The sequence below is a fragment of the Macrobrachium nipponense genome, chromosome 2 (genome assembly GCF_015104395.2).
Source record: "Macrobrachium nipponense isolate FS-2020 chromosome 2, ASM1510439v2, whole genome shotgun sequence".
NCBI classification, from domain to species: Eukaryota; Metazoa; Arthropoda; class Malacostraca; order Decapoda; family Palaemonidae; genus Macrobrachium; species Macrobrachium nipponense.
The window spans coordinates 162,015,619-162,041,764 of record NC_087201.1 but is presented as its reverse complement, the minus strand read 5'-3'; the positions used below and the strand labels follow the sequence as shown (position 1 = coordinate 162,041,764).

The window sequence follows — 26,146 nt, the reverse complement described above, 5'->3', positions numbered from 1 at the left end:
AGAGAACTTAATAGACCTTTTAAGGGGGAGATGTTTTATAGACCTTTAAAAAGGGAGAGAATTTATAAACCTTTAAAGGGAGAGAATTTGGCAGTCCTTTAAATGGGGAGAATTTATAGACATTTTAAAGGGAGGAATTTGCGGTCCTTTAAAAAATGGAAGAAGAATTTTAGACCTTTAAAGGGAGAGAATTTTGCAAGTCCTTTTAAATGGAGGAGAATTCTTTTATAGACCTTTAAAGGGGAGAGAATTTGCCAGTCCTTTAAATGGAGAAGAATTTTTTAGACCTTTAAAGGGGAGAATTTGCAGTCCTTTAAATTGGAGAGCATTTATCGACCTCTAAAGGAAGAAGATTTGCAGTCCTTTTAAAATGGAGAAAGAATTTATAGGCCTCTTAAAGGGAGAGAATTTGCAGTCCTTTAAATGGAGAGAATTTATAGACCTAAAGGGCTAGGAATTTGCAGTCCCTTTAAATGGACAATAATAAGACCTTAAAGGGAGAAAATTTGCTGTCCTTTAAATGGAAGAAATTTTATAGACCTTTTAAAGGGAAGAATTTGGCAGGCCTTTTAATGGAGAAGAATTTATAGACCTCTAAAGGGAGAGAATTTGCAAGTTCCTTTAAATGGAGAAATTTATAGACCTTTAAAGGGAGAGAATTTGGCAAGTCCTTTAAATGGGAAGAATTTTATAGACCTTTCTTTAAAGGGAGGAATTTGCATCCTTTAAATGGGGATAATTTAATAGACCTTTAAAGGGAGCGAATTTGCAGTCCTTTAAATGGGGAGAATTTATAGACCTTTAAAGGGAGAGAATTTGCAGTCCTTTAAATGGAGAGAATTTATAGACCTTTAAAGTGAGAAAGGGGGGGGGGGGGGGAATTTGGCGGCCTTTAAATGGGGGAGAATTTTATAACCTGTGTGGGAGGGAATTTGCAGTTCTTTTAAATGGAGAGAAATTTATTAGACCTCTAAAAGGGAGAAGAATTTGCAGTCCTTTAATGGAGAGAATTTATAGACCTTAAAGGGAGAATAATTTTGGCAGTCCTTTAAATGGGAGAATTTATAGACCTTTTAAAGGGAGGAGAATTTGCAGTCCTTTTAAAATGGGGAGAATTTTATAGACCCTTTAAAGGGAGAGAATTTTGCAGTCCTTTAAAAGGAGAGAAGATTTATAGACCTTTAAAGGGAGAGAATTGGCAGGCCTTTAAATGGGGAGAATTTATAGGAACCTTTAAAGGGAGGGAATTTGTAGTTCCTTTAAATGGGAGGGGCGAATTTGTAGTCCTTTAAAAATGGAGAGAATTTATAGACCTTTAAAGAAAAGGGAGAATTCTAGACTTTCAAAGGGAAGATTTAATTGTATAGACCTTTAAAGGGAGAAAATTATAGAATTTAAGGAGAGAATTTATAGACTTTAAAGGGAGAGAATTTATATACCTTTCAAAGGGTGAGAGAATTTGCAGACTAAAAGGGAGAGAAGAATTTGCTGGCTTTTAAAGAGAGAGAATTTGTAAACTTTTAAAGGGAGAGAGTATGAAGACCTTTAAATGGAGAGAATTTGCACTTAATGGAGATAAGCAGTTAAGCTATAGGAGCTGTATTTTAGGCCTCTGTTTATTTCTTTTGTTATGTATATCGTCATTTAAAATTTATTCTCTCCGGGTGACTGCTTCCTCATCCACACCAGTTTTGATATCTCCTTGCTTCCGCTTTCCCAGATTTCAGTAATCGTTTTGCCCAGTTTTAAGAGGGGTGTATATATATATATAATTATATTATATATATTATATATCTATATATATATATATATAAAATATTATATAATATATAATTTAATATATATAAATTATATTATATATATATATATATATATTATATTTTAATGTGTGTCCGTGTACTGTAGAATCTGCCTTTTTTAGTTTCTGATCTAGTAAAAAAATACTACTGAGGCTAGAGGGCTGCAAATTGGTACTTTGTTCGTCCACACCCCAATCATCAAACGCACCGAATCGCAACCCTCTAGCCTCAGCAAGTTTTGTTTTATTTAAGGTTCAAAGTTAGCCGTGGATCGTGCGTCTGGCAGCAATTTCCGGAGCCGTGGAACCCACCCTGACTCTACCGCATCTAGTGAGCAACTGGAGAGCTACCGGACTGTCGGACATAGTTGATGGCTTTATACAACTTACCACGTTGTACGAAAACGAGATTTCTTCGGCGCGTTTCACTTGTTTCAGTAATTCATTTTTATTCGTGTTCATTTCGTCTCCTTTCTTTTAAGTCCCGTAGCCTGCACTGGAGTCATGCTACCGGGTTCTTTCGACTGACGCATGCGGCCTGCAAATTCAATTTACGAAATCACGAAATGTGCCTTTTCGTTAGCCTTGGCATCTGACCTTTAACTTTCGTTTTCTCACTAATTAAGTGGCGCCTCTGTTCGTGTGTGTGTGTCGTGTGCTTTCGCGGTCTTCCGTCAGGAGAAACAGTGAATGTAGTTCCTGCTAAGTCACCGAAAACTAAATTTTTAACTTTCTATCAGTTTATTTTTCAAGAAGTTATTTTATAAGCTAATTCATTTTCAGGTTAACATATTATTTATAAATATACATATAAAAACAGTCACATCATTTAAAACATGTATGTTGAGTTTTGACGTTTTTTGGTTCTTGTAAGAAAAGATTTATTTTACAGACATTAATCTTTCAAATTTACATTTAATTTATATACATCATAGAAAACATTCACATAGTTAAAACATATATGCGTGTCGTGTTGTAATCTTGACCTTTGACTACTGAAGATCAATTTGTAAACTTGATTATCATGGAACTACTAAAATTATTTATAAAAAATATAATACAGATGCGCCCGGCAATGCAGCCCGCATTTTAGCTACCGAAAAATTGTCACCTTAACCTTATAGAAATTTAAATATATCTTAGTTTAACCAGACCACTGAGCTGATTAACAGCTCGCCTATAGTTCCACGTTGGCCGAGTGCATTTCGCGCTCGGCTATCAATCTGGTGGTCCGAAGTTCGAATCCCGGCTCGGCCAACGCTGAATCAGAGGAATTTATTTCTGGTGATAGAAATTCATTTCTCAATAAGTGTGGTTCGGATCCCACAATAAGCTGTAGGTCCCGTTGCTAGGTGACGAATTGATTCCTAGCCACGTGAAAATATCTAATCCTTCGGGCCAGCCCTAGGAGAGCTGTTAATCAGCCCAGTGGTCTGGTAAAACTAAGATATACTTAGCTTAACCAAACACTGAGCTGATTGACAGCTCTCCTAGGGCTGGCCCGAAGGATTAGATATTCTTACGTGGCTAGGAACCAATTGGTTGCCTAGCAACGGGACCTACAGCTTATTGTGGGATCCGAACCGCATTATATCAAGAAATGAATTTCTAATCACCAGAAACAAATTCCTCTGATTCCACGTTGGCAGAGCGGGAAATCGAACTCGTGACTATCGAATCGATAGGCGAGCACGTATACCACTCGTCCAACGAGGAACTTATAGAACCTTTATTATATTTCATTATAAGAGAGCCACAAATATGCAGCTTTGAAATGTTTGATGAGAGAAGTTCTGTGTGTGTTTAGCCTTTGGGCTTTGAAAGTCAGATTTGGGAGCATGTCATTAGTAGACACCTGTTAAGTATTAAATCTAAAATCCGTAAACTTTGATTTCTTTATTCCTAATCGGTGATAGATTTCGCTGTAAAGTTAATTAATATCGAGAAGGTTTCCTTGTTGAGTGTTACTCCAAATTTCATCAGAGTCCATCGGTGAGTTTCGTTGAATTTCGTTAACAAGCCTTTTACTTTCAACCGTAGGCTGAGTTTTGCCCCAAAAATGAATCCGTTCGAGAGGGTCATTGAGTGAGCGTTTTTGCCAATTTTCATCAGAATCCGTCAATCCGTTGTCAAGTAATCCCGATAACAGTCAGAACCTACATCAAGCCATCCTAGGAGGAGCTGAAAAGAGCGAATTTGCATGTACTGAATATGCAATCATTAGGGGAACAGATAGGATCATGCAATAGTACACACACACACACACACACCTTAACAAGACCTTTTGCATGATAGTCTCACATGGCAGAATGAGTCCCAATCATGCAATCTGGAAAAAAAAAAACTACTTTCTTTGTACACACGCCAGTCTCACGTAAGACTTTCAGAGTCTCCTCACGTTTTAGCATAGAAATCTTCTCTCACGTAGTAGAAGCAGAAGTTTCTCTTTTCTTCAGAGTTCCAGAGTGCTTATATTCTTTTTATTTAATTTTTTTTATGCGTCTGGTCTTCTGCTAATGAACGTATCTGTTGAGGCTACATTTTCACGTGCAGTAGGTTGATATCTTAAATTTCCACGTGCAATAGGTTGCCATCTTTCAGTCTCGTTCAATTTGATATTCATGTGTGCCGTATGTGGTCGGAATTGAGTTGATATTAACGAGAAACCTCTTTACAATATCTAGATGATAGAGTTTTTCGTTTGAAAATAAACAGCAGTCAGTTCGGTTAATTTTGGTTATATGAGAGCCACTTGCCCTGTTAAAGTATTATTATTGTTATTATTATTATTATTATTATTATTATTATTATTATTATTATTATTATTATTGTGTTATTAGTATTATTAGTCAGATGACCCTATTCATATGGAACAAGCCTACTTGGGGGCGGGGGGGCGGGAATTGACTTTTATTATTATTATTATTATTATTATTATTATTATTATTATTATTATTATTATTATTCAGATGACCCTATTCATGTGAAACAAGCCCACGGGGCTGGGGTGGGGGGCGGGGGTAACCTCCGTGTTAAAAGTAAAAGGGAGGAAATGGAATAATTTACAAAAGACGCAGAATAAGAAAATCAAATCAAATAAAAAAAAAGTCAAAAATCAAAAATTTATTTCAATTTTACAATGGTTATTCTCCATGTCATAGTTGAAAATATATAGCATGCTGAAAGGGGAGTTGACGTTTCAAATAAAACATATTGCTAGACTAGCAAAATCATATTAGCAGCAGCATCTGAGTTATACTAAATCCGCCCTAAATTTCTTGCAATTTATGTAATCACGGTTTTTTTTTTTTTTTTTTTTTTTTTTTGAAAGCTCACTTTGCCATTGGACTCAAATCCAGTTACGGCAGTTCCAATTAAACTCACGAGCTGTGCATGAGGTGCTGATTCCGGTTAACACAAATTGATATACAATCTACCTTCCTCGTCATTCTTCGCCAAACAAAATCGATCGTCCAGTTTATTCATTGAGACGTTGTCTCGGGCGCAGTAGTAGTGACGCGTCTTCTGTTTGCGCGCGCCCGAGAGAAACAAAATACAGTCGATAACGCGAAATCATTCACGCGTGAGGTTTTGGGTGGGGGACGTGGTTCTGCTGGGGTGGGAGGGGGGAGGCCCCCCAATTCAACATGGTAGCTACGCATTCGGTCGTAATTTGTTCGCTAAAACACGCATGACATCATCGTCATCATCATCGTCGTTGTCGTCATCATCGTTGACGCTGTGTCCTGTGAGCCAGGATGTAGCGAAGACGCTGGGAGCGTGTGATTTTGAACCCGAACAGAAATGAAGCGAAAGAGAGAGAGAGAGAGAGAGAGATGAGAGAGAGAGACGAGAGAGAGAAGAAGCAGGAACAGAAACAGATTGACAGATAGAAAAAAACATGAAGAGACAGGCAGCCAGAAGAGAGAGAGAGAGAGAGAGAGAGAGAGAGAGAGAGAGAGAAAACAGGAACAGAAAGAGAAAAATACTGACTGACAGCAAAAACAGAAAGAGACTGACAGAGAGAGACAAACAGACAGACAGAGACAGAAAGAGACAAACTGGCAGTAATAGAGATAAATAACAGACAGACACTCAGATGTACAGAAAGAAAGGCAGGGGGTCAGAAACGACAAGAAACAAAGAGAAACAGAAAGCAATAAATAGACAGTCAAACGGGGAGCGAGAGAGATAGAGAGAGAGAGAGAGAGAGAGAGAGAGAGAGAGAGAGTTGCCCATTAAGAGAGCATCATTCCGGCAGACAAGCGTAGCTTTAAGTTAACGAAGAAATTCTGCTCTTATTTATGTGGGCGGGCGGGAGGGAGGGTGGGCGGGGAGAGGTCTGCTTGAATTCCTAAAGCTCATGACTTGGGCCCAAAACACACGTGAAAAACTCACTCCTTTGACTTAATTACCTTCTTTGTCACTGCCAGACTCCAGACGACGGCTGGGCTGGGCTGTGCCCTAAGAAACAAAGGGCACAGCAGCTATTTCGGTCGTTATTGTAATACAGTGTATGTCTATATCTATATATATACATATATATATATATATATATATATATATATATATATATATATATATATATATATATATATATATGTCTGTATAACTAAATGACGAAAGTTTGGAACGTGATAAATCCATAAATGCCTGCATGCATAAATACACATATATATACATGCATGAATTATATATATATATATATATATATATATATATATATATATATATATATATATATATATATATGTACATATTATAAACAGGAAGATACACGATTCACTATCACTTTTATTATTATTATTATTATTAATAATAAGAGTCCTGGATTCGATCTTGGTATGAGGTAGAAATCTACGTGTCGATTTTCACAATAATAATAAAATTAATAATAATAATAATAATAATAATAATAATAATAATGAATAATAATAATAATAAAAGTTCATATCTTTAGACATTACTAGTGCATTATTTACTAGCCTTCCCCTTATTTATCATCTCCTCTATTTATTCCACATTATCCGAATGACCAATTACGTACTACAGCGGCGCTTAGAGGGAGGAACCTAAGTATCATTCCTGAAGCTGAAGAAGAATTCAGGGCAACACCAAACGTTCGCTTTTGAGACGGATGGAGAGTGACGTCTTAAAAAAGTCCTTTGGCGTTCTCCACTGACGCAAGGTCCTGACTTCTTTGGACCTTAGGGTGACGCAATGCGTCGACGAAAGTTTCGTGTGTTCGTGGAAGTCGTTCACAGGGCGAATCTCTCTCTCTCTCTCTCTCTCTCTACTCGTGAATTAAGAGAGGTTAAATACTCGATGTTCTTGCGTGAATGTTTCTCTTGTGATTGGTTTATTTATTTATTTTTTCGAAGTTGTTTGGATTTTCGAATGCTTACGTAGCTTAAAATCATTACGAGAGAGAGAGAAAGAGAGAGAGAGAGAGAGAGAGAGAGAGAGAGAGAGAGTATGTGGGTGTTGTTCTTCCATATGCAGTTAGAATAAAAACAGAATGGAAGCTTTGTCCCTCACTTACTTTGCTCCCTTACAAAGAGAGAGAGAGAGAGAGTTACAGTTACAAGGAGTTACAAGGACTAGGATGTCTCAGAGACTTATTAGTCCATCCGAGGAGACATCGTGTGCTCACTTATCTGTAGGAGCAGGTTTTACTGTGTATTCACAGTGTCCTAATGATTTTGTCCTGCTTTCCTTTAAATTCTTCCACGCTGTTGCTGTTTACAACTTCTGGTGGTAGTTTATTCCACGTGTCACATCTCTTATATGTAAAGAAGTTCCCACAATGGGACGTTGTATCTCCTCAATTCTAGTTTCCATCCATTATTTCTTGTGTGGTTTCCGTTTAACGTAAATAGGTTACTGTCTACTTTTGTTATGCCTTTCAGTATTTTGAATGTTTCTATTAGTTGTCCTCGCAATCGTCGTGTTTCTAAGCCATAAATGTTCAGGCTTTCTAGTCGTCTTTGGTAACCTATTTTCCTGATGGATGGAATTAACTTTGCGGCTCTTGCTTGTACTCCTTCTAATCTAATTGTGTCTTTTCTTAGTGTTGGTGACCAAAACTGTACTGCATATTCAAGATGAGGTCTAATCAGTGATGTGTAGAGCTGCAGCAACCGTTTCCTCGTTTCTGTATTTGAACTATTTGAACTGCCTCTTAATGTATCCCAGACAGAGAGAGAGAGAGAGAGCGAGAGAGAGAGAAGTATGGAGTTCTTCTTGCATATGCAATTTGAAATTTAAAAATAAATGGAAGTCTTGTAACTTAAACGAGAGAGAGAGAGAGGTGTTAGTGGGTGCTCGTGCATCAGAAAATACTGTAAGTGTTGTCACTCACTTACTGTAGTTCCCCTAACAAATTACATAAACAAACACGAAAACAAAAAAAAACAAAAAACATGAAGTATGGGGTTGTGTCAGTGCTCCGTCGTATTTGAGAAATCTCTCACTATTTCCCGCGCTTCCTCCTTGTTTATTTCCGTCTCAGGGCTCGGAGAAGTGAAATTGCGAGCCTCCTCCTCCTCCCCTCCTCCTCCTCCTCCTCCTCCTCCTCCTCCTCCTCCTCCTCCTTTCCCGCTTTTTTTTGTTTTTGGGAGCGCGACGGAGGGGAAAACTTACCGACCGAAAATTCAATTATCACTTTACCAAAACCTTTTTTTCCCGAAGACTTAATGTAAACAATTTGAGAGCGTGGAGAAAAACAATGTGCTGGGTGGGGAGGGGTATCCCCCCCCACTAAAAAAAGGCGTCTAGGAATTCTCTTAAAACAGCATCGGCTCTGTACCTGCGGCGAAGACACGGAAAACGAGACAGACTCTCTCTGTCTTGTCTGTTTCCGATTCAATAGTCACCGTAAGCGGAGAGGAATTCTCCCACAATTGTATTTTTATAGCCCAGACACACCCGTCAGATTTAATTCTCTCTCTCTCTCTCTCTCTCGTTCTCTCTCTCCTCTCTCTCTCTCTCTCTCTTTCTCTATTGGGATGGTTCCTTTAATGTAATTCCGGCCTTTAAAGCTGTTGTCGTGGAATATTTGTTCTTTGAGGAGGTCCCCAAGATGGTAGGCAACAGATTCCAATACTTTTTTATTTGTACATGCTTGTACATTAGGCCTATTTATACATTCCTGTACATTAGTCCTATTAGTACGTGCTTGTACATTAGGCCTATTTGTGCATTCCTGTACATAAGGCCTATTTATACATTCCTGTACATTAGTCCTATTAGTACGTGCTTTGTACTTAGGCCTATTTGTACATGCTTGTACATTGGGCCTATTTGTACATGCTTGTACATCAAGGTTTATTTGTACGTGCTTGTACATTAGGCCTATTTGTACATTCCTGTATATTAGGCCTATTTATACATTCCTGTACATTAGTCCTATTAGTACGTGCTTGTACATTAGGCCTGTTTGTACGTGCTTGTACATTGGGCCTATTGTACATGCTTGTACATCAAGGTTTATTTGTATGTGCTTGTACATTAGGCCTATTTGTACGTTCTTGTACGTTAGGCCTATTTGTACATTCCTGTACATTAGTCCTATTAGTACGTGCTTGTACATTAGGCCTATTTGTACATGCTTGTACATTAGGCCTAGCACTCTTTCTCTCTATCTATCTCTCCTTATCTGCAGTGTGCATTGATTATTATTAGCTTTACTGCTTACGAACCTACTACTATAAGTGCATCATTAGAGCCCTGCTGTGCTAATTACAGTGTCTTGGTCTTCATAAATCGTACGTAACTTTGATTGTTCTAGTTGCAAACTGCTACATTGTACTTCTTGGCATTTCATTTCTCAAATGTTAATAATAAACCCATAGATTTGTTTTATGCCATAGTTATATAAAAATTCAGATGATTGTATTTTTATCAAAAGAAGTATAATTTGCTATTTAATGTTGGCTGGAATAACTCTGGATGCTGCTTTATTTTGAACAAGTACCGGTATCTTACGTGGTGCACTGTAGACGTTACTCTAGATCCTTGTACTTAAAATTTTCTTTTTATTTTATTATATTTTACAAGTGAACAAACGAAAAACTATTATTATTATTATTATTATTATTATTATTATTATTATTATTATTATTATTATTATTATTATTATTATTATTGACTTGAAATTCAGTCTTCCAAAGAATATGATGTCCATTTGAAAGAAGTAACAGAAGATTATTATTATTTTATTAGTTATTATTATTATTATTATTTATTATTATTATTAGTTCAGAAGATGAACCCTATTCATTTGGTTCATCTTCTGAATAATAATAAATAATAATAATAATAATAATAATAATAATATCATAATAATAATAATAATAATAATAATAATAAAATAATAATATTGTTACAAGCCACCAGAGAGGCCATCGACTTAAAATTTAATCTTCCAAAGAATAATATGGCGTTCACTGGAATTTTGGAGCACCAGCGATTCCACAAATAGAAAAACCGAGTGAGCTCCCACATTTTAACTTCGTGACAGAATGCTATAGTTAAAATACACAGCGAAGTGAATGCGACATAGTATACTGCCCTTGTCCAAATAGATTTATAGAATAGATTCCGTGGCGTGCATCGGGAATCGTTGATAACAGCAGAGGTCACGAAGAAGCTTTTACGAGGAAGGTCAGCCCAGGTCCTGGTCAGCCAGCGAAAGTGGGTCGGAAAATGAAGGCATAATAGAGGGTGTCCATATAATGTCCCTGTACCATTACAGAAATATTTTGCTCAGAATGGTACTGGGACTTTATGGACACCCCTCCCCCTGTACTTTCTCTCTCTCTCTCTCTCTCTCTCTCTCTCTCTCTCTCTCTCTCTCTCTCCTCGTCGGAATTAATTTATCATCAGGTGATTCCTGTCTCTCGTGATTATTCATTTTTACTTAACTACTGAGGCTAGAGGGCTGCAAATTGGTCCGTTGATCAACCAACCTCCAATCATCAGGCATACCAAATTGCAGCCCTCTAGGGTCACTAGTTTTTTTTTTTTTATTTAATGTTAAAGTTATCCATGGCAACTATATAGGACAGGCCACCACCGGGCCGTGGTTAAAGTTTCAGCATTACACCAAGACCACCGAAATATAGTTCTATTTTAGGTGGTCTTGTTTGTACGCTATACAGAAAACTCGATTCCGCCGAAGAAATTTGAATAAACGTGATCTCGGTTTACACTTACCTTCAAGATTTCGTGAAGCTGAAAAATTTATATAAATATATAAATGTTACAGGCAGATAGGAAATCCAGGCATTTCTCGAACTGCCTGAAATGTTCAGGCACATAGCGAAATGTACTTAGGGGGACAATTGACCGCCCCCCCGCTCCGGGTGTTAGTACTAAACACGGCGAAACAGTATAGGCGAATTACTGTTTAGTACTAGCACACCTGGTGGGATCAAAATGTCCCTGAGTGCGTTTTGCAATCTATCTATCTATCTATCTATATCTACATCTATATATTATATATATATATATATATATATATATATATATATATATATATATATATATATATATATATATATATATATATATATATATATATATATATATATATTTAGTTGGTGTACGCGTTCAGCCTTGAGAAGGTGAAAATAAACGAGTTGAACGGAGCGCTTTCATTCATTTCCATACCTCATCAGGGTTAGAAAACACATACAGAGTCACAATAAGACTTCTCGGTAAGACAAACGATGCTAAAGTTTAAAACAACGCCAACAATTACGAAAAGTGTTAATGGTTAATAACTGCTTGTTTTAAAATACCTTCCGTCAAAACTTCTTCAACTTTATATAAACCTAGGCTGATATTTAATAAATTTTTTTTTTTATATGCAAATTTAGTCTGATATTTAATACATTTTTATATATACCAAGGCTGATATTCAATCATTTTTTTTATATGAACCTAGGCTGATATTTAATGCATTTTTATATAAACCTAGGCTGGTATGTAATAATTTTCTTATATAAACCTACTATGAGATTCGGGGGCTCTGTAACACGGTTTTTTCGCAATAACTTTTTATCTATGCATTTCATAAATATAACGCTTATTCAGAATACACATTATATCTACACATAAATTTTGACTGTATTCTGCATTACGTACGTTGAATAAATTTGGTACTTGCTACAATGTAAAAGCGACTTTTTTGAAGACGGGCCAACTTACTCAGAGAAAAGGTTTCGAACGCACTCGTTACGTAACTTATGACAGCATTTCTTCCCTCTTTCTCGACGGATGATTGGCTATACGTAACGAAGGCTAGACCTCTGGTAACAATGACATAAAAATTTAAATACAAGCAAAGCAGTACACCTTTATGATCTCTGAAACCTCTCCACTGCTAATTGTCATAATCAACAAACCAACAAAATATGTTAATAAATACAAAAAAACTTCGATTATTAGTCTAACTCCCAAAATAAGTTTCCTAAGAAATTACAGTTTACTTTATAGGTCACAATCAGATTGACAAGATGTAGGGAATAGTTGGTAATTTTCAAAAACGTAGTAGACAAGCTTGATTTGATAACTGCTATATCCAATGTCAAGCAATTTTTATTTATTGGCTATCTACCTATTTACTGAAAAAAAATAGCCGGTACCGTATTTTGGCTTTAAACCTTCACCAATAATTACCGTCAGAATGATGACTTCATGAGGCTCCACCCACTTTGGCCTCGTTATAATTCAGGATAACACTGAAGGCTACCATGGGCATTGTTGGATTAGAAAATTTAACTTCTGGCTATAAAAACTCATTTCTCGAGTAGTTGTAAGAAGTGCTAAATGATCCTCAAGGATCCCAGCAGTTGTCCTAAACGTTTAATTCATGTATAACCCCACCCACATCTATGTATCGTTCCGCCATTCATAAACGATCGTACGGCCTAAAGAAGAAAAAAAATTATATCGGATGATCCGTTAGTCTACTGGAGATTTTAGCACATATAAGCTTGTATTTACTTTGGATAAAAATCTTATTTTAACAAAAATAGTTATATACAATAGTTACATACAATTTCTCTCTTTCTCTCTTTCTTGGTGGCATAGTGAATAGTTAATGGAAATGTTCAAAATCCTGAATGACATTACAAGTATTATAATCACGTTACGCTAAATACAAATCAGATCATAAACATTGGATTTAAACTAGAAGCTGAATAATTACCTATTCAGGCTATAATAAGTAAGGCCACAGGCTTTCTCTTGACTGTATAAAGTTGCAAGTCGTAAGACAAATGCAGTTTTGCAACCACGGGGACAATTCCAAATCCTGTTAGCCATTCTTGACTGCTATGGTTTCAGAGCTGATGGACTAAGGTGAATGAGTTTCTGTCTGGTGGATGGGCAGGGCAACATTTCGTCAAACAGTGTTTAACTTGCCTACGTAATGAATGTTTTTCAACTCTTGGCTTGTAATCATTGGCCATGGCGTCGGCTAGATAATTTTTACTCTATAAAAATTAAAACTATCGGGTTTGGGTTATTGATAATGCTGACAAAATTTGTGTTTGGTTCTAAAATATACATATGTCAACTTTCAGCTACATCCGATGCTTTGATAAGGAGCAAAGTTCAAAAAACCGTGTTACAGAGGCCCTGAATCTCATAGTAGGCTGATATTTGATGCATTTTTTAATATATAAACCTAGGCTGATATTTGATAATTTTTTATATGAACCTAGGCTAATATTTAATAGATTGTCACAGCCCTTTTTTTTATTATACTGGATTCTAATAAATGTCTTTTCACTAGTTCTGTGCAAAAGAAAATTTCCTTTGATTCTGTCCAATGATTACCATGACTGCTACTGCTATTATTCATGTGTACAAATAATGCATCTGACGTATTACCAGTTCTTAGACTATGTTGTATTGTACACGCATTCTTATAAATGCATCCTGTCCTGTGTTCCGGTGAATGACTAAATAGGAAGCGTTTAAACACCAAAACTTGCATAACCAGTAGCTTCACCTGTTGTGTTTAAAACTCTATAGGAACAATTTGATACTTTCTTATTAGAAATTCACCGGAACATAAGAATCCGTGTAAACACTGTGATACAACTTCCCTAGGACAAAGTGGGAATACATTGGCCCTCCGATCACAACAAAAGAAAAGTAGTCTAATAACTGGTAATAGGTCAGATGCATTATATTTGTACATATGAATAATTGATAATAACTTGACAGAATCATAGGAAATTTTGTTTTGCACAGATCTAGTGAAAAGAAATTTATTAGAATCCTGTATAATAAGGCTGTGACAATGTATTAAGTATCAGCATAGGTTTTTGTAAAAGATTAATAAATATCAGCCTAGGTTTATATAAAAATATTGATTAAATATCAGCCTAGGTTTATATAAAAAATTTATTGAACATCAGCCTAGGTTTATATAAAACACTGGTTAAATATCTGCCTAGTTTTATATAAAAAATTATTAAATAGCCTAGGATTATATAAAAAAAAAATTAATATCAGCCTAGGTTTACATAAAATATTTGTTAAATATCTGCCTAGATGTATATAAAAAATTTATTAAATATTAGCCTAGGTTTATTTAAAAATGTATTAAATATCAGCCTAGGTTTGTATAAGAAATTGGTTAAATATCTGCCTAGGATTATATGAACAATTGTTAAATATCAGCCTAGGTTTATATAAAGTTGACGAAGTTTTCAACGAAAGGTATTTTAAAACAAGTAGTTATTAAGCTTTAATACTTTCCGTAATTGTATTTTTAGCATCGTTTGTCTTGCTAGAAAGTCTTCTTGTGACTCTGTATTCGTTTTCTTGGCACTTGTATCTGAACCCGGAAGAGGTATGGAAATGCATGAAAGCGCTTGGTTCAACTCATTTCTTTTCACATTTCTCCTGGCTGAGAATGCTTATATGAGCATCACACGTCTACAGTGATTTGTTGAAAGTTAAGTGTATGTATCTCAGTTTAACCAGACCACTGAGCTGATCAACAGCTCTCCTAGGGCTGGCCCGAAGGATTAGATATTTTTAACGTGCCTAGGAGCCAATTGGTTACCCAGTAACGGGACCTACAGCTTATTGTGGGATCCGAACCACATGATATCGAGAGATTAATTTCAAATCGCCAGAAACAAATTCCTCTGGTTCCACGTTGGCAGAGTGGGGAATCGAACTCGACTTCGCGTCACCGAATCGCTAAGCGAGTACGTAAACCACTCGTCCAACGAGGAACTAGTGATTTGTGTGTGTGTGTGTGTGTATATATACACACACATATATATATATATATATATATATATATATATATATATATATATATATATATATATATATATATATCAACATCGTGATTATTAAGAAAGAAAAAACATTGTCTTGTAATACAAGAACAACAAAAATTAAACACATGTGGCTTTATATAAAATGAACAAGGCGTGATCCGACCTCCAGCAGATTCGACCACATGCTAAAATCTATGGTCAGATAGCGCGCTGTTTCACAAACGAAAATTAAAATAAGTAATTCTGTATATTATCAGAAATAATTTTTGTGTTTTGTTTAACACGGACATTATTTTTGTACGTTTTTCATTCTAATAAGTGATTAAATCACAAAAATCCTATTCTAAAATTCCTTTTTCAGACCTTTTTTAGGCTTCCCCCCCCCCCCGCCCCCAGCGAGAACAACAACAACAACATCAACAATAAAGTAATTTGTATACATACTCCCTGAGTAAACAGAAACATTGAAAATGATAGAACATAATATATAAAACTAAGAGAAAAATATATGAATTTGTAGATTTACATAAATAAAAGTGCAATTAAACCTAGATATCTCTTCGGTCCTCCATTTATACTACCTTCCTCCAGTCTTGCTGTTCAGCACCTCTAACTATTAGGTACTTCTTAGTACACCAGTGGTTGGGGGTTGGTGGGGGCGGCTGGTGTTCTCCCAGCTCCACCTTTAGATATAATTTATGTTTTATCGGTCGTTTTTATCTTGCTGTTCAGCCACTCCAACTTCATATTTCCATTGTATGAATTTCAAAATTAAAGTTACTTTTATCCCAACATTCTGACCTTTCAAATTCCTGTTGGTGCAAGATAGTTTCATTTAGATATTTGCGTACTATGATGATGTAGTGCAGTGGTTCTTAACTGGGGGTTGGGGGGGGGGGGCCCTATGGGGTCGTCAGCAATTTCCAGGTGAGGTGCGAGTACAAGCGAAAAATATAGAAAAAATAATTCTGTAATTATATTCGTTATTCTCTTACTAGAATGAGGAACCAGTATTCAGAAGTTAATGTAAAAATGCAAAAGTATCGCCTTGTTACGTTACTTTCCTTAGAACCTACTACTCTAGTATATTAGATTCACATCAACCGTGCATCTGATGTCTTGGCCAGTCCCTTACGACGCTCCTGATTGGCTGTTGATAAGCCAATCACGGGGTTGGAAACTCTCCTCAGTCTCTCTCGAGAGTTCACGTGGGTAGGATCTATGTTCCACCTCTCTTGAGGGATACGCCTTTCAAAAGTCTCCCTCGGGAGTCGTGGAACATAGATACTACCCATGTGAACTCCCGAGAGAGACTGAGGAGAGTTTCCAGCCGTGTGATTGGCTTATCAAAAGCCAATCAGGAGCGTGGTAAGGGACTGGCCTAGACATCAGATGCACGGTTGATGTGAATATGTTATATATTAGGCTCGTTGGGCTGACCATAGTTCTGTAATAATTGACCTTCCTTCCTATCTCTCGGAACCATTTCGTTTTCCCAATTTTTAAATTTTTTTTTTCTTTAATTTTTCTTTGAATCTGGGAGTGAATTTTACTCATAGATGCAAAAAGGGGGGGGGGGGGGGGGGGCGGGGGTGTGGGGGGGGGGGGGGGGGGGGGGGGGGGGGGGAGTGGGGGGGGGGGGGGGGGGGTGGGGGGGGGGGGGGGGGGGGGGGGGGGGGGGGGGGGGGGGGGGGGGGGGGGGGGGGGGGGGGGGGGGGGGGTGGGGGGGGGGGTGGGGGGGGGGGGGTGGGGGGGGGGGGGGGGGGGGGGGGGGGGGGGGGGGGGGGGGGGGGGGGGGGGGGAGGGGGGGGGGGGGGGGGGGGGGGGGGCGGGGCGTGAAAGAAAAGGACCACTCTTAGAGGGGGCGTGGTCATCAAAAGGTTAAGGAAATAAAAAAAAATTGATATACCTCGAATACTGCAATGCCTGTTTCATACTTAAGTCATGTGGTTGTTAGAGGCTGGGTTTTAAGACCTCATGATCGGAAGTACATAAGTGGGAAAAGTAAGTAAGGTGTGTCTATAGATACACACACCTACACTTACACAGACACACACACACACACATATATATGTATAAAATCTGAAAATTTCTGTGAACAAAGGCACGCTCAAAAGAAAGAAATCGGAAACTGGGCAACCAAGCCTCGTTTTTTGGATGTATATATACCACTGGTATCCTGAGCAACTCATTCATTCTCCTTGGGGACTCCGTACTGGTAAGGTTCCTTTTTTTTTTTTGTTCAGTGCTGTGTTTATATTTGTTTTTTGAGAAGGAATTATTTTATGTTAAGAGAAGCTTATTACAGTGTGTGGTTATGTCTCTTGTACTAAGTATTGTTTAAGAATTTTTTTATTTATTTATTTTTTTTTTTTTTGGTCTTGTGTTAGAATTTCAATTTGCTTCTGGTCACCTCTGATTCAGTCATTATTCACTAGTGTGGACGCGGAAGAGACAAAGGTCTCTGTCACCATTGACGTATTCCTCTTATAATTTCTAAAAAAATTAAAATGAAAATATATATACCAGGATTTTATGTCAGCAGACTTTTTTTTCTGGTGAAATTATATTCGTGTTTGTATTCTTTTGTCTCGTTGATGGTTATACATTTACGAACATTTCATCACTATTTATGATTTATTTTTATTCTTTATTTTTATTAAGTCGTTTTCTCCAGGTTTTTATAATCTCGGCGTACATTTATGAACATATCACTATTTATATGTTTTTTTTCTAAGTCGTTTCTTCCAAGTTCTTCTCTGAGTTTCATTTCATTTCTCTCTCTCTCTCTCTCTCTCTCTCTCTCTCTCTCTCTCTCTCTCTGTCGCCAAACACTCCAACTCCCTAGTTCTCGTAGGACGAGTGGTTTACGTGCTCGCCTACCGATTCAGTAGTCTCGAGTTTCGATTCCCCCTCCCCGCTCTGCCAACAAGGAATTAGAGGAATTTGTTTCTGCTGATTAGAAATTAATTTCTCGATATAATGTGGTGCGGATCCCACAATAAGCTGTAGGTAAGTCCCGTTGCTGGGTAACCAATTGGTTCCTAGCCACGTGAAAAAATATCTAATCCTTCGGGCCAGCCCTAGGAGAGCTGTTAATCAGTTCAGTGGTCTGGTATATGATGTAATTTTTTTTAATTCCAACTCCCTTTCTTCGCTGTCTTTAGCTAGGAATAGCTGAAAGTTCTTGACAGCCTAGATTTCACTAGATTATATAGTTCGTAAATTATACTGTTCATATCGTTCAATTTTACAGTTTATATATATATTATATGTTTATTGAAATTCGACTCCTGTAGACTTTGTATTTAGGCCATTTAGAAGCATGAGGGCCTTCATTGATATGTGATTGTCATTCAGATCTTTCCCCGTCTATACCATCCCTACAACTCAAGAAATCTTCTCTCTCTCTCTCTCTCTCTCTCTCTCTCTCTCTCTCTCTCTCTCTCTCTCTCTCGTTTTGGCTTCAATTAACACCTGGACATTTTCCAGCAGGGTTCTAGACGCGAGAGTTGTACTTCCAGGAGCAGCCATGGCCAAAAACGGGCAGAGAAAGGTTCTCGACCTCTTTTCCCGTCCGTTCAGAGAAAAGAATGAGGTAAGTGCTGATTAACTCCTCTGCTTGCAATCCGAAACAAGTGCATCCATATCTCCCATGGCAGAGACATGATAAATGAGTAAATGTAGCAGTTTAGGCGATCTAATGTATTTCATGCAGTTGGACCTTCATGGTAGGCTGTTGGGACGGGTCATTTCATGCCACGATTTAGGCCTGCCCCGACTTATTGAAGAAAATAATGTTAATTAATATATATAGTCACTAAAATATTTCTCGCACCCATAGTAACCCATCTTGCAATATATGGCCTGCATTCCAAGAAAAGCAAACACCTGCTACATCCCTGTAGCAGGTGTCATGGTTGTTTGGCACAAGTAAAAGTCTTTCGTCTCCATTGCAGAGCAATATTCTGACGTCGAGGTCAGGAGGTCAACCGATGCCTCATCTGGTTCTGAGGTCAGGAGGTCAGCCAGTGCCAGATCTCGGTGCCGCCACCAACATCCCAAGAGGAGAAATTTTCTCCCAGTTCCTCAGCTCGCATCTCGAAGCTGCGGAGAGCCTCTGTGAATATCTGATGAGTACGATATCCCTCTCGAGTATACAATATTAAGAGTATGTGACCTCTTAGGGCAAATGCATCCCTGACTCAGGTTTGTGGGATTTTTGGGGCATGAATACATCAGCTGATGAAGGACGTCACGGATCTCCTTTTAAGTTTTTCAGCTTGTCAGCTTTGACCTCAGTTTTCCTGTTTTATTTCTCCTCACTTCATAGTTACCATCAGGATATCTCCTCTTCCCACTAGTCTCATTTCTTTCACAAGTCTCCTCTACTGTCGTATCTCTTCACGAGGATATAAAAGATGCTCTTTCTCTCCATAATTCTCTCTATGGTTAGACTTATTTTGAGTTTTTCGTGAGCTCCTTTTTTCTTCAGAGGTCTCCTCTACGTATCCGATTTCTTCCCTAAGTCTGTCTATCATGTCTCCTCCTCAGTCTGTCTCTTCTCATCTGGTCCAGTTGTCTTCAGAAGAAGTCTCTTTAGAATAAATATACCGCCTCTTCCCAAAAGGTTATTTGTGAAGTGCCTTCTCTTCGGAAGTCTCTCTAGAATATCCCGCTCTTCCCAAAAGGTTATTTGTGAAGTGTCTTCTCTTCAGAAGTCTCTTTAGAATATCCCGCTCTTCCCAAAAGGTTATTTGTGAAGTGCCTTCTCTTCAGAAGTCTCCTATTACTGGAACATTTTAATCGAATCATGATAAAAAAACGATTTTGAAATACCTTTGCTCTCATCATTCCCGATAGTGTCATTCTTCGCTCAACAATATGAGCTTGACAGTATAGAAAATTAGGTCCAGATAAGGACTGATATCAGAGTCCATCTGTAGACGTTCATATTCCCAGTGTCTTATCCTTTCAATATTTGCAGGAGCTCGAGATATAGACGAATTTGAAAGCATGGCCGAGGAATGCAGGGATCTTGTCAACGAGCAGTTGTTCATCTACTCTCTCTCCTTCGTCATCCTTCGGAAACCGGTAAGGAAAGTGGAATACGATAGTAGTTCCATTTATTTTTTTTAGCTCTACATATGATTCTTGTGCTAATACTATTGGTATTATTATCAGGATATTACTTTTCTGTCTCTGAACCAACGTACGATCAGTCTTCTCATTGTGGTATGTGTTTATTTCAGTTTAATTTAGCAATAGTTATGATTCAAAGTAGTTGATAAAGAGATTTTTTTAAGCTTCTTTCAATTTCTCCTTTGGCTAAAACCTTACTTATTCATGTATGTATATGAAGAGTATGATCTTTGTTACTATTCATGGATGTATACGCAGGGCCAAGGGATATATATATATATATATATATATAATATATATATATATATATATATATATATATAGATATATATATAATATATATATATAAATTATAGATATATAGTATATATATATTTATATATAATATAAAGTCGCTGAGAAACTTCCCATTATTTTGCAGGAATTGAGGAAATACCGTATACCGGCAATCGTCGAGGTCTTACCAAGCAAATTCGCTACGCAGGAGATGCTGCAGGTGGCGATGACGCAGGTTAAGAAGGATCCGACGGGGGTAAGATAGGCCTGACAGTTTAATTTGAGAGGCAGACTTGCTACCTTTAAGCTTCTGTAATCTCTTTGCATGATAATATGACCAAACAGTCTCATTCCTTCTTCTTCCCCACCGTATCCCTATACTAAGGGGTTGCTTGCTTGATGCGCCTTTTCTTACAACATCAGGCATCGCGTATTATTTGGCAAAGGGGTTTTTACAACCACGTGCCCTTGCTTTCATCAACCACAGTTATTGCGGTGGGCCTCACCTTTGACTAAAAAGTCCACCTGCAAGGCAGCAGTTTCCACTGTTATTGGCGGTGGGCCTAGCCTTTTACTGATCAGTAAAACTGCGAGGCAGCAGTTACCACAGTTATTGGCGGTGGGCCTAGCCTTTTACTAAAAGAAGTCAGACAGTGAGGCAACAGCTGTCCTTTTAGTTGCCTTTTACGACACGCAGGACCTACAGTGGTAGTATTTTTACACCCGTACCACAGGGTGGCAAACAGTCTCATTCTCTCCACATGACCAAATAATCTCATTCCCCCACATGACCAAACGAGCTCATTTTTCTCCACATGACCAAACAATCTCATTCTCCCCACATGACCGATTATTCTCATTCTCCCCACATTACCAAAAAATATCATTCTCCATGATCGAACAGTCTCATTCTCCCCAGATAACCAAACAATCTCATTCTCCCCACATGACCAAACAAGCTCATTCTCTCCACATGACCAAACGAGCTCATTCTCTCCACATGACCAAACAATCTCATTCTCCCCACAGGACCAATTATTCTCATTCTCCCCACATTACCAAAAAATATCATTCTCCCATGATCGAACAGTCTCATTCTCCCCACATAACCAAACAATCTCATTCTCCCCACGTGACCAAACAAGCTCATTCTCTCCACATGACCAGTCATTCTCATTCTCCCCACTTGACCAAACAATCTCATTCTCCCCACTTGGCCAAACAATCTCATTCTCCCCACTTGGCCAAACAAATCTCATTCTCATTCTCCCCACTTGACCAAACAATCTCATTCTCCCACACTTGACCAAACAATCTCATTCTCTCCACAACCTCAGAACGTTCTGGCTATCATTTCAATTACCCCAACCTTTTCCCCCATTTCTACTTAGCCTCATGTTCTCTCCCATTTTGTTCTTCAGACACCACAAATACTACACAAAAATGACATCATCACACGAAGAAAAAAGTGTTTCCTGTCAACAACTTTGGGAAATATTTTATCGCCACTTCCACAGTTGACACGCCCCGGATAACGTACTAATTTCCTGATAAAAGTGGTGTAATTTAACAGATAAGGACAATAAGTGAATGGAACCCTCAAGTCTCTCTTTTCATACACACATTTACTGAATAATATAATTCTTAAATGAATGGTGATATACTATATGGATGAGCTCTGACAAAAAAATGAAAATGTCCATCGTGCATTTGAGCCTGCACGTACAGACAAGCAGGCTGACATACGTCTGAATTTACACACACACACACACACACACACACACCTATATATAATATATACACACACATATATCCATATATATATATATATATATATATATATAGATATATATATATAATATATATATATATATAGTACAGTTGTGCTGATTTTAATTTTTTCCCAGTCCATTTTGAGACACATTATACATTATATGAAACAAGTTCCTTCGTGTGACTGAGAAAATTTCTCTCTCTCTCTCTCGTCTCTCTCTCTCTCTGTGTGTGTGTGTGTGTGTGTGTGTGTGCGTGTATGTGTTTGTGCCATGGACTCTCTAGTTCTTATCTTCATGTTCCCTGAAGCATAAACTGCACATTTAAAGCTTTTTATCCCTCGTGTTCTTGTTTATTATGTTTTTTTATAATGAAAAGGATACTATACACATATAAGTACTATTAATATATCATCAAAGCAAATGAGTGCTCATTTATGTTTATTTTCAATTTCATCTAAAAGGAGGAATTATTGAAAATTAGCAGCTGCCAAAATTTACACCTACACCCAAATTGATACCAAAAAAATTGCTTACGAGTATCTTTATGACTTGACCAAATTTAACTTAGCTACGTCACCTGGCATTCTGTTTTCAAAACCGTTACAAGAAGCTGTAAAACAACTTCCTAATCACGTAGAGATATTTGACATTTACTGTCGTCAATGAGTGTCATAGTGAAACTGAATCATTGTCGTTTCTTAGCTCTAAGCCTCTCAAACCGTTGCAGACTGATCCTATCGTCATCGAGAAAGATTTTACGGGGAACCCTCTCAAGGCCGAGCACAAAGTGGCCTACTGGCGAGAAGACTATGGAATCAACTCACATCACTGGCACTGGCACTATGCCTTTCCTTTGCGGCAGGAAGAGAACAGGGATCGGAGAGGAGAAATCTTCTTCTACATGCACCAGCAGATGCTCGCCAGGTGGGTTTGTCGTTTTAAGAAAGTCCTTACGTTAGGAATATAGGAAAAAACTTGACTTCATACTGCGTGCGGACGGAAACGTAGTTCGAGGTCGTTGACACGGCGCGCCGTCGGGACAGAGTGACGTCCTTTGAGTCTGGTTGCCTAATCTGGCAGCTGAACTATAAACATCACCACCGGTTTATGGAAGATATACGAGAGTTGAAACTGAGTAATACCCTGTTGCAAAATGATGAAGCAGATATCAGGAGGGGATAAGTAAGTGGTATTGTCATTTGGGGTATTAGATTTAACTCCAGCTGCTTGGCCAGCTTTGTACTATGCTCCCACTTCAGTTTTAGCTGTTTAAAAGTACCACTGCATTCATGGCCCGGAATGATTAGCATCATTCAGTTCTACCTTCAATGCCAGGCCTTTTTTCAGCAATTCTTAAGAAATGCACTGTCTGTTACAAACTGAAACCAAGGCATTGTTCCTAAGGCTTTTTTGTATCAATAGAAATGATGGTAATTCATTTATGCCAAACAATCTCTGGACCTCTTTGATTTTTTCTGTTCACATAGTAATTCATTCTGTGAAATTGTATTTACTAAGTTTAAAATTATGAAAAAAATTTCCCTTTCTCATATCTAATTGATTCCTGTAGGCTGATTACTTTTACCTGTTTACCAATAATCAATCCAAATTCGGTCTTCTTCCTAAGGGTGTGTTCCCACTGGATGTAAAACGTTCCATAAACCCCCTCCAGCAACTTATCTCATACATATCACAGATAGGTTGCAAACAAGTCAAAGACCTTAAGTGGAGAACTACCAACAAGTCATTTAAAGCACTTCAGTGGCGATGTTGGCTTTGTCTTGGCCTGCCACCTCGGTGGCCGAGAGTCCGAGTCTCGGGCATTCTATTGAGGCGCCAGAGATGTGTATTTCTGGTGATAGAAGTTCATTCTTGACGTGGTTCGGAAGTCACGTAAAGCCGTTGGTCTCGTTGCTGAATAACCACTGGTTCCATGCAACGTAAAAAACACCATACTAACAAACAAACTTGTTATTTTCATTTTAAAATAAGTTTTTAAATATACTTACCTGGTAGTTACATATATATAGCTTAATCCCGCCGATTCATCGCGCGCACGGCAGAAATTCAAAATTCGCGGCTATCGCCGATAGACGGTCAGGTGATCATACCTGTACTCCCTCTAGCCAGGTATCTGGAACCATTCCCATTTGTCCTCAGAAATTCCATGCCCCTGTTCTCAGAGGGGAGGAGGGAGGGACCTTTATATATGTAACTACCAGGTAAGTATATTTAAAAACTTATTTTAAAATGAAAATAACATTTTTAAATATCTAACTTCCCTGGTAGTTACATATATATAGCTGATTGACACCTTTGGTGGTGGGTTCGAGAACCGCGACACCGTTGGGAATTCGTAAAACTATTAATCGCTACAAATTAGCTGGACTAATAATCTGGTTCTTACCTGATAAGGAAGCTGGCTTTAAAGTTTTCCTGCCTCATTAGCCTGCATTCCTTGAGAGACCCAGCGATCCACCCAGGGGGCTGTAGAAAGTCTCTGTGGGGCTGTCAGACAGTCCTCGACCTTAACCTGACTAGACCACCACCCTTGCTATCCCAGCAAAGCCATGGACAATGAGCTGACCACCTGACCAACTAACACACTAAAAAACACTAACTTCGACTTGCATCCCAGACTGTGGAAGGTTGTGACAACCTTCACAGACAACCTGTGATACCAAGTTCAAGAAAAGCAAGGGTATAAAAAAGGTTATGGGTTAGAGGCAGTAGCACCTTCTCCAACTACGGCGCCGGTGGCAACGTACGGACCCAGGGAGCAACAATCTTCATTTTGGGTCTGTACCTCTTTGAGGTAGCAATCTGTGAAGATCAACTTGCTTCTCCAAAAAGTCGCTTCTAAAATAGCTTTCATCGACTTGTTGTGTCGATACGCCATCGAAGTCGCCACAGCTCTTACTTCGTGCGCCTTGACTTTGAGGATTGGGAAGCTTTTCTCATCACAGTTCTGGTGAGCTTCCCTTATTAAGTCTTTGATAAAGAACGCCAGTGCGTTTTTCGACAAAGGTAGTGAAGGCTTTTTTACTGAACACCAGAGATTGTCCGTCTGTCCTCTTAAGTGTTTGGCTTTCTGTAAATAAAATTTTAGGGCTCTCACTGGACAAAGTCCTCTCTCCTTTTCCTGTCCTACTAAATGAGACAACCCCGGGATGGTAAAGGATCTAGGCCATGGATGAGAAGGATTCTCATTTTTGGCGAGAAAACCTAGTTGCAGCGAGCAGACTGCATTCTCCCCACTGAAGCCTACATTCTTGCTAAAGGCTTGCAGTTCTCCTATTCTCTTGGCTGTTGCCAATGCAACCAGGAATAGAGTCTTCTTGGTGAGGTCCTTCCATGACGCCTGTTGAGGGGTTCGAACCTACTCGAAGTTAAAAATGACAGGACAACATCCAAATTCCAAGAGGGGGTGGATTGTCCTTTCTTTTAGCGGTCTCGAAAGACCTTATGAGGTCCGAGAGATCCTTGTTTCCTGATACGTCAATGTTCCTATGACGGAAAACGGATGTCAGCATACTGCGGTATCCTTTGATGGTAGAAACCGCTAGTTTCTGTTGGTTTCTTAGAAATAGCAAAAAGTCTGCTATTTGAATTATAGAGGTATTGGAAGAGGAAATGTTTCTAATCCTGCACCATTCTCTAAAGACATCCCACTTAGATTGATATAATTTGATTGTGGACGTCCTCCTCGCTCTTGCGATTGCTCTCGCAGCTTCCCTCGAAAAGCCCTTTGCTCTTGCCAGTTTTTCGATAGTAAAAAGGCAGTTAGATTGAGAGCGAGGAGATTTTGATGGTATCTCTCTAAGTGTGGCTGTTTGAGTAGA

General features: G+C 38.3%; 1 protein-coding gene across 1 annotated transcript in view; it reads left to right on the top strand.

Annotated features, from left to right (window-relative positions):
- The window catches only part of LOC135221113 (hemocyanin AA6 chain-like), a 413,378-nt gene that overhangs the window by 373,938 nt on the left and 13,294 nt on the right, over positions 1 to 26,146 (top strand). Inside the window, exons 4-8 of the mRNA XM_064258929.1 lie at positions 18,604 to 18,709; positions 19,071 to 19,248; positions 20,099 to 20,205; positions 20,675 to 20,785; positions 23,032 to 23,228. Coding sequence (XP_064114999.1) covers positions 18,644 to 18,709; positions 19,071 to 19,248; positions 20,099 to 20,205; positions 20,675 to 20,785; positions 23,032 to 23,228 — 659 coding nt within the window. The 5' untranslated portion in view covers positions 18,604 to 18,643. The remainder of the gene's footprint in view (positions 1 to 18,603; positions 18,710 to 19,070; positions 19,249 to 20,098; positions 20,206 to 20,674; positions 20,786 to 23,031; positions 23,229 to 26,146) is intronic.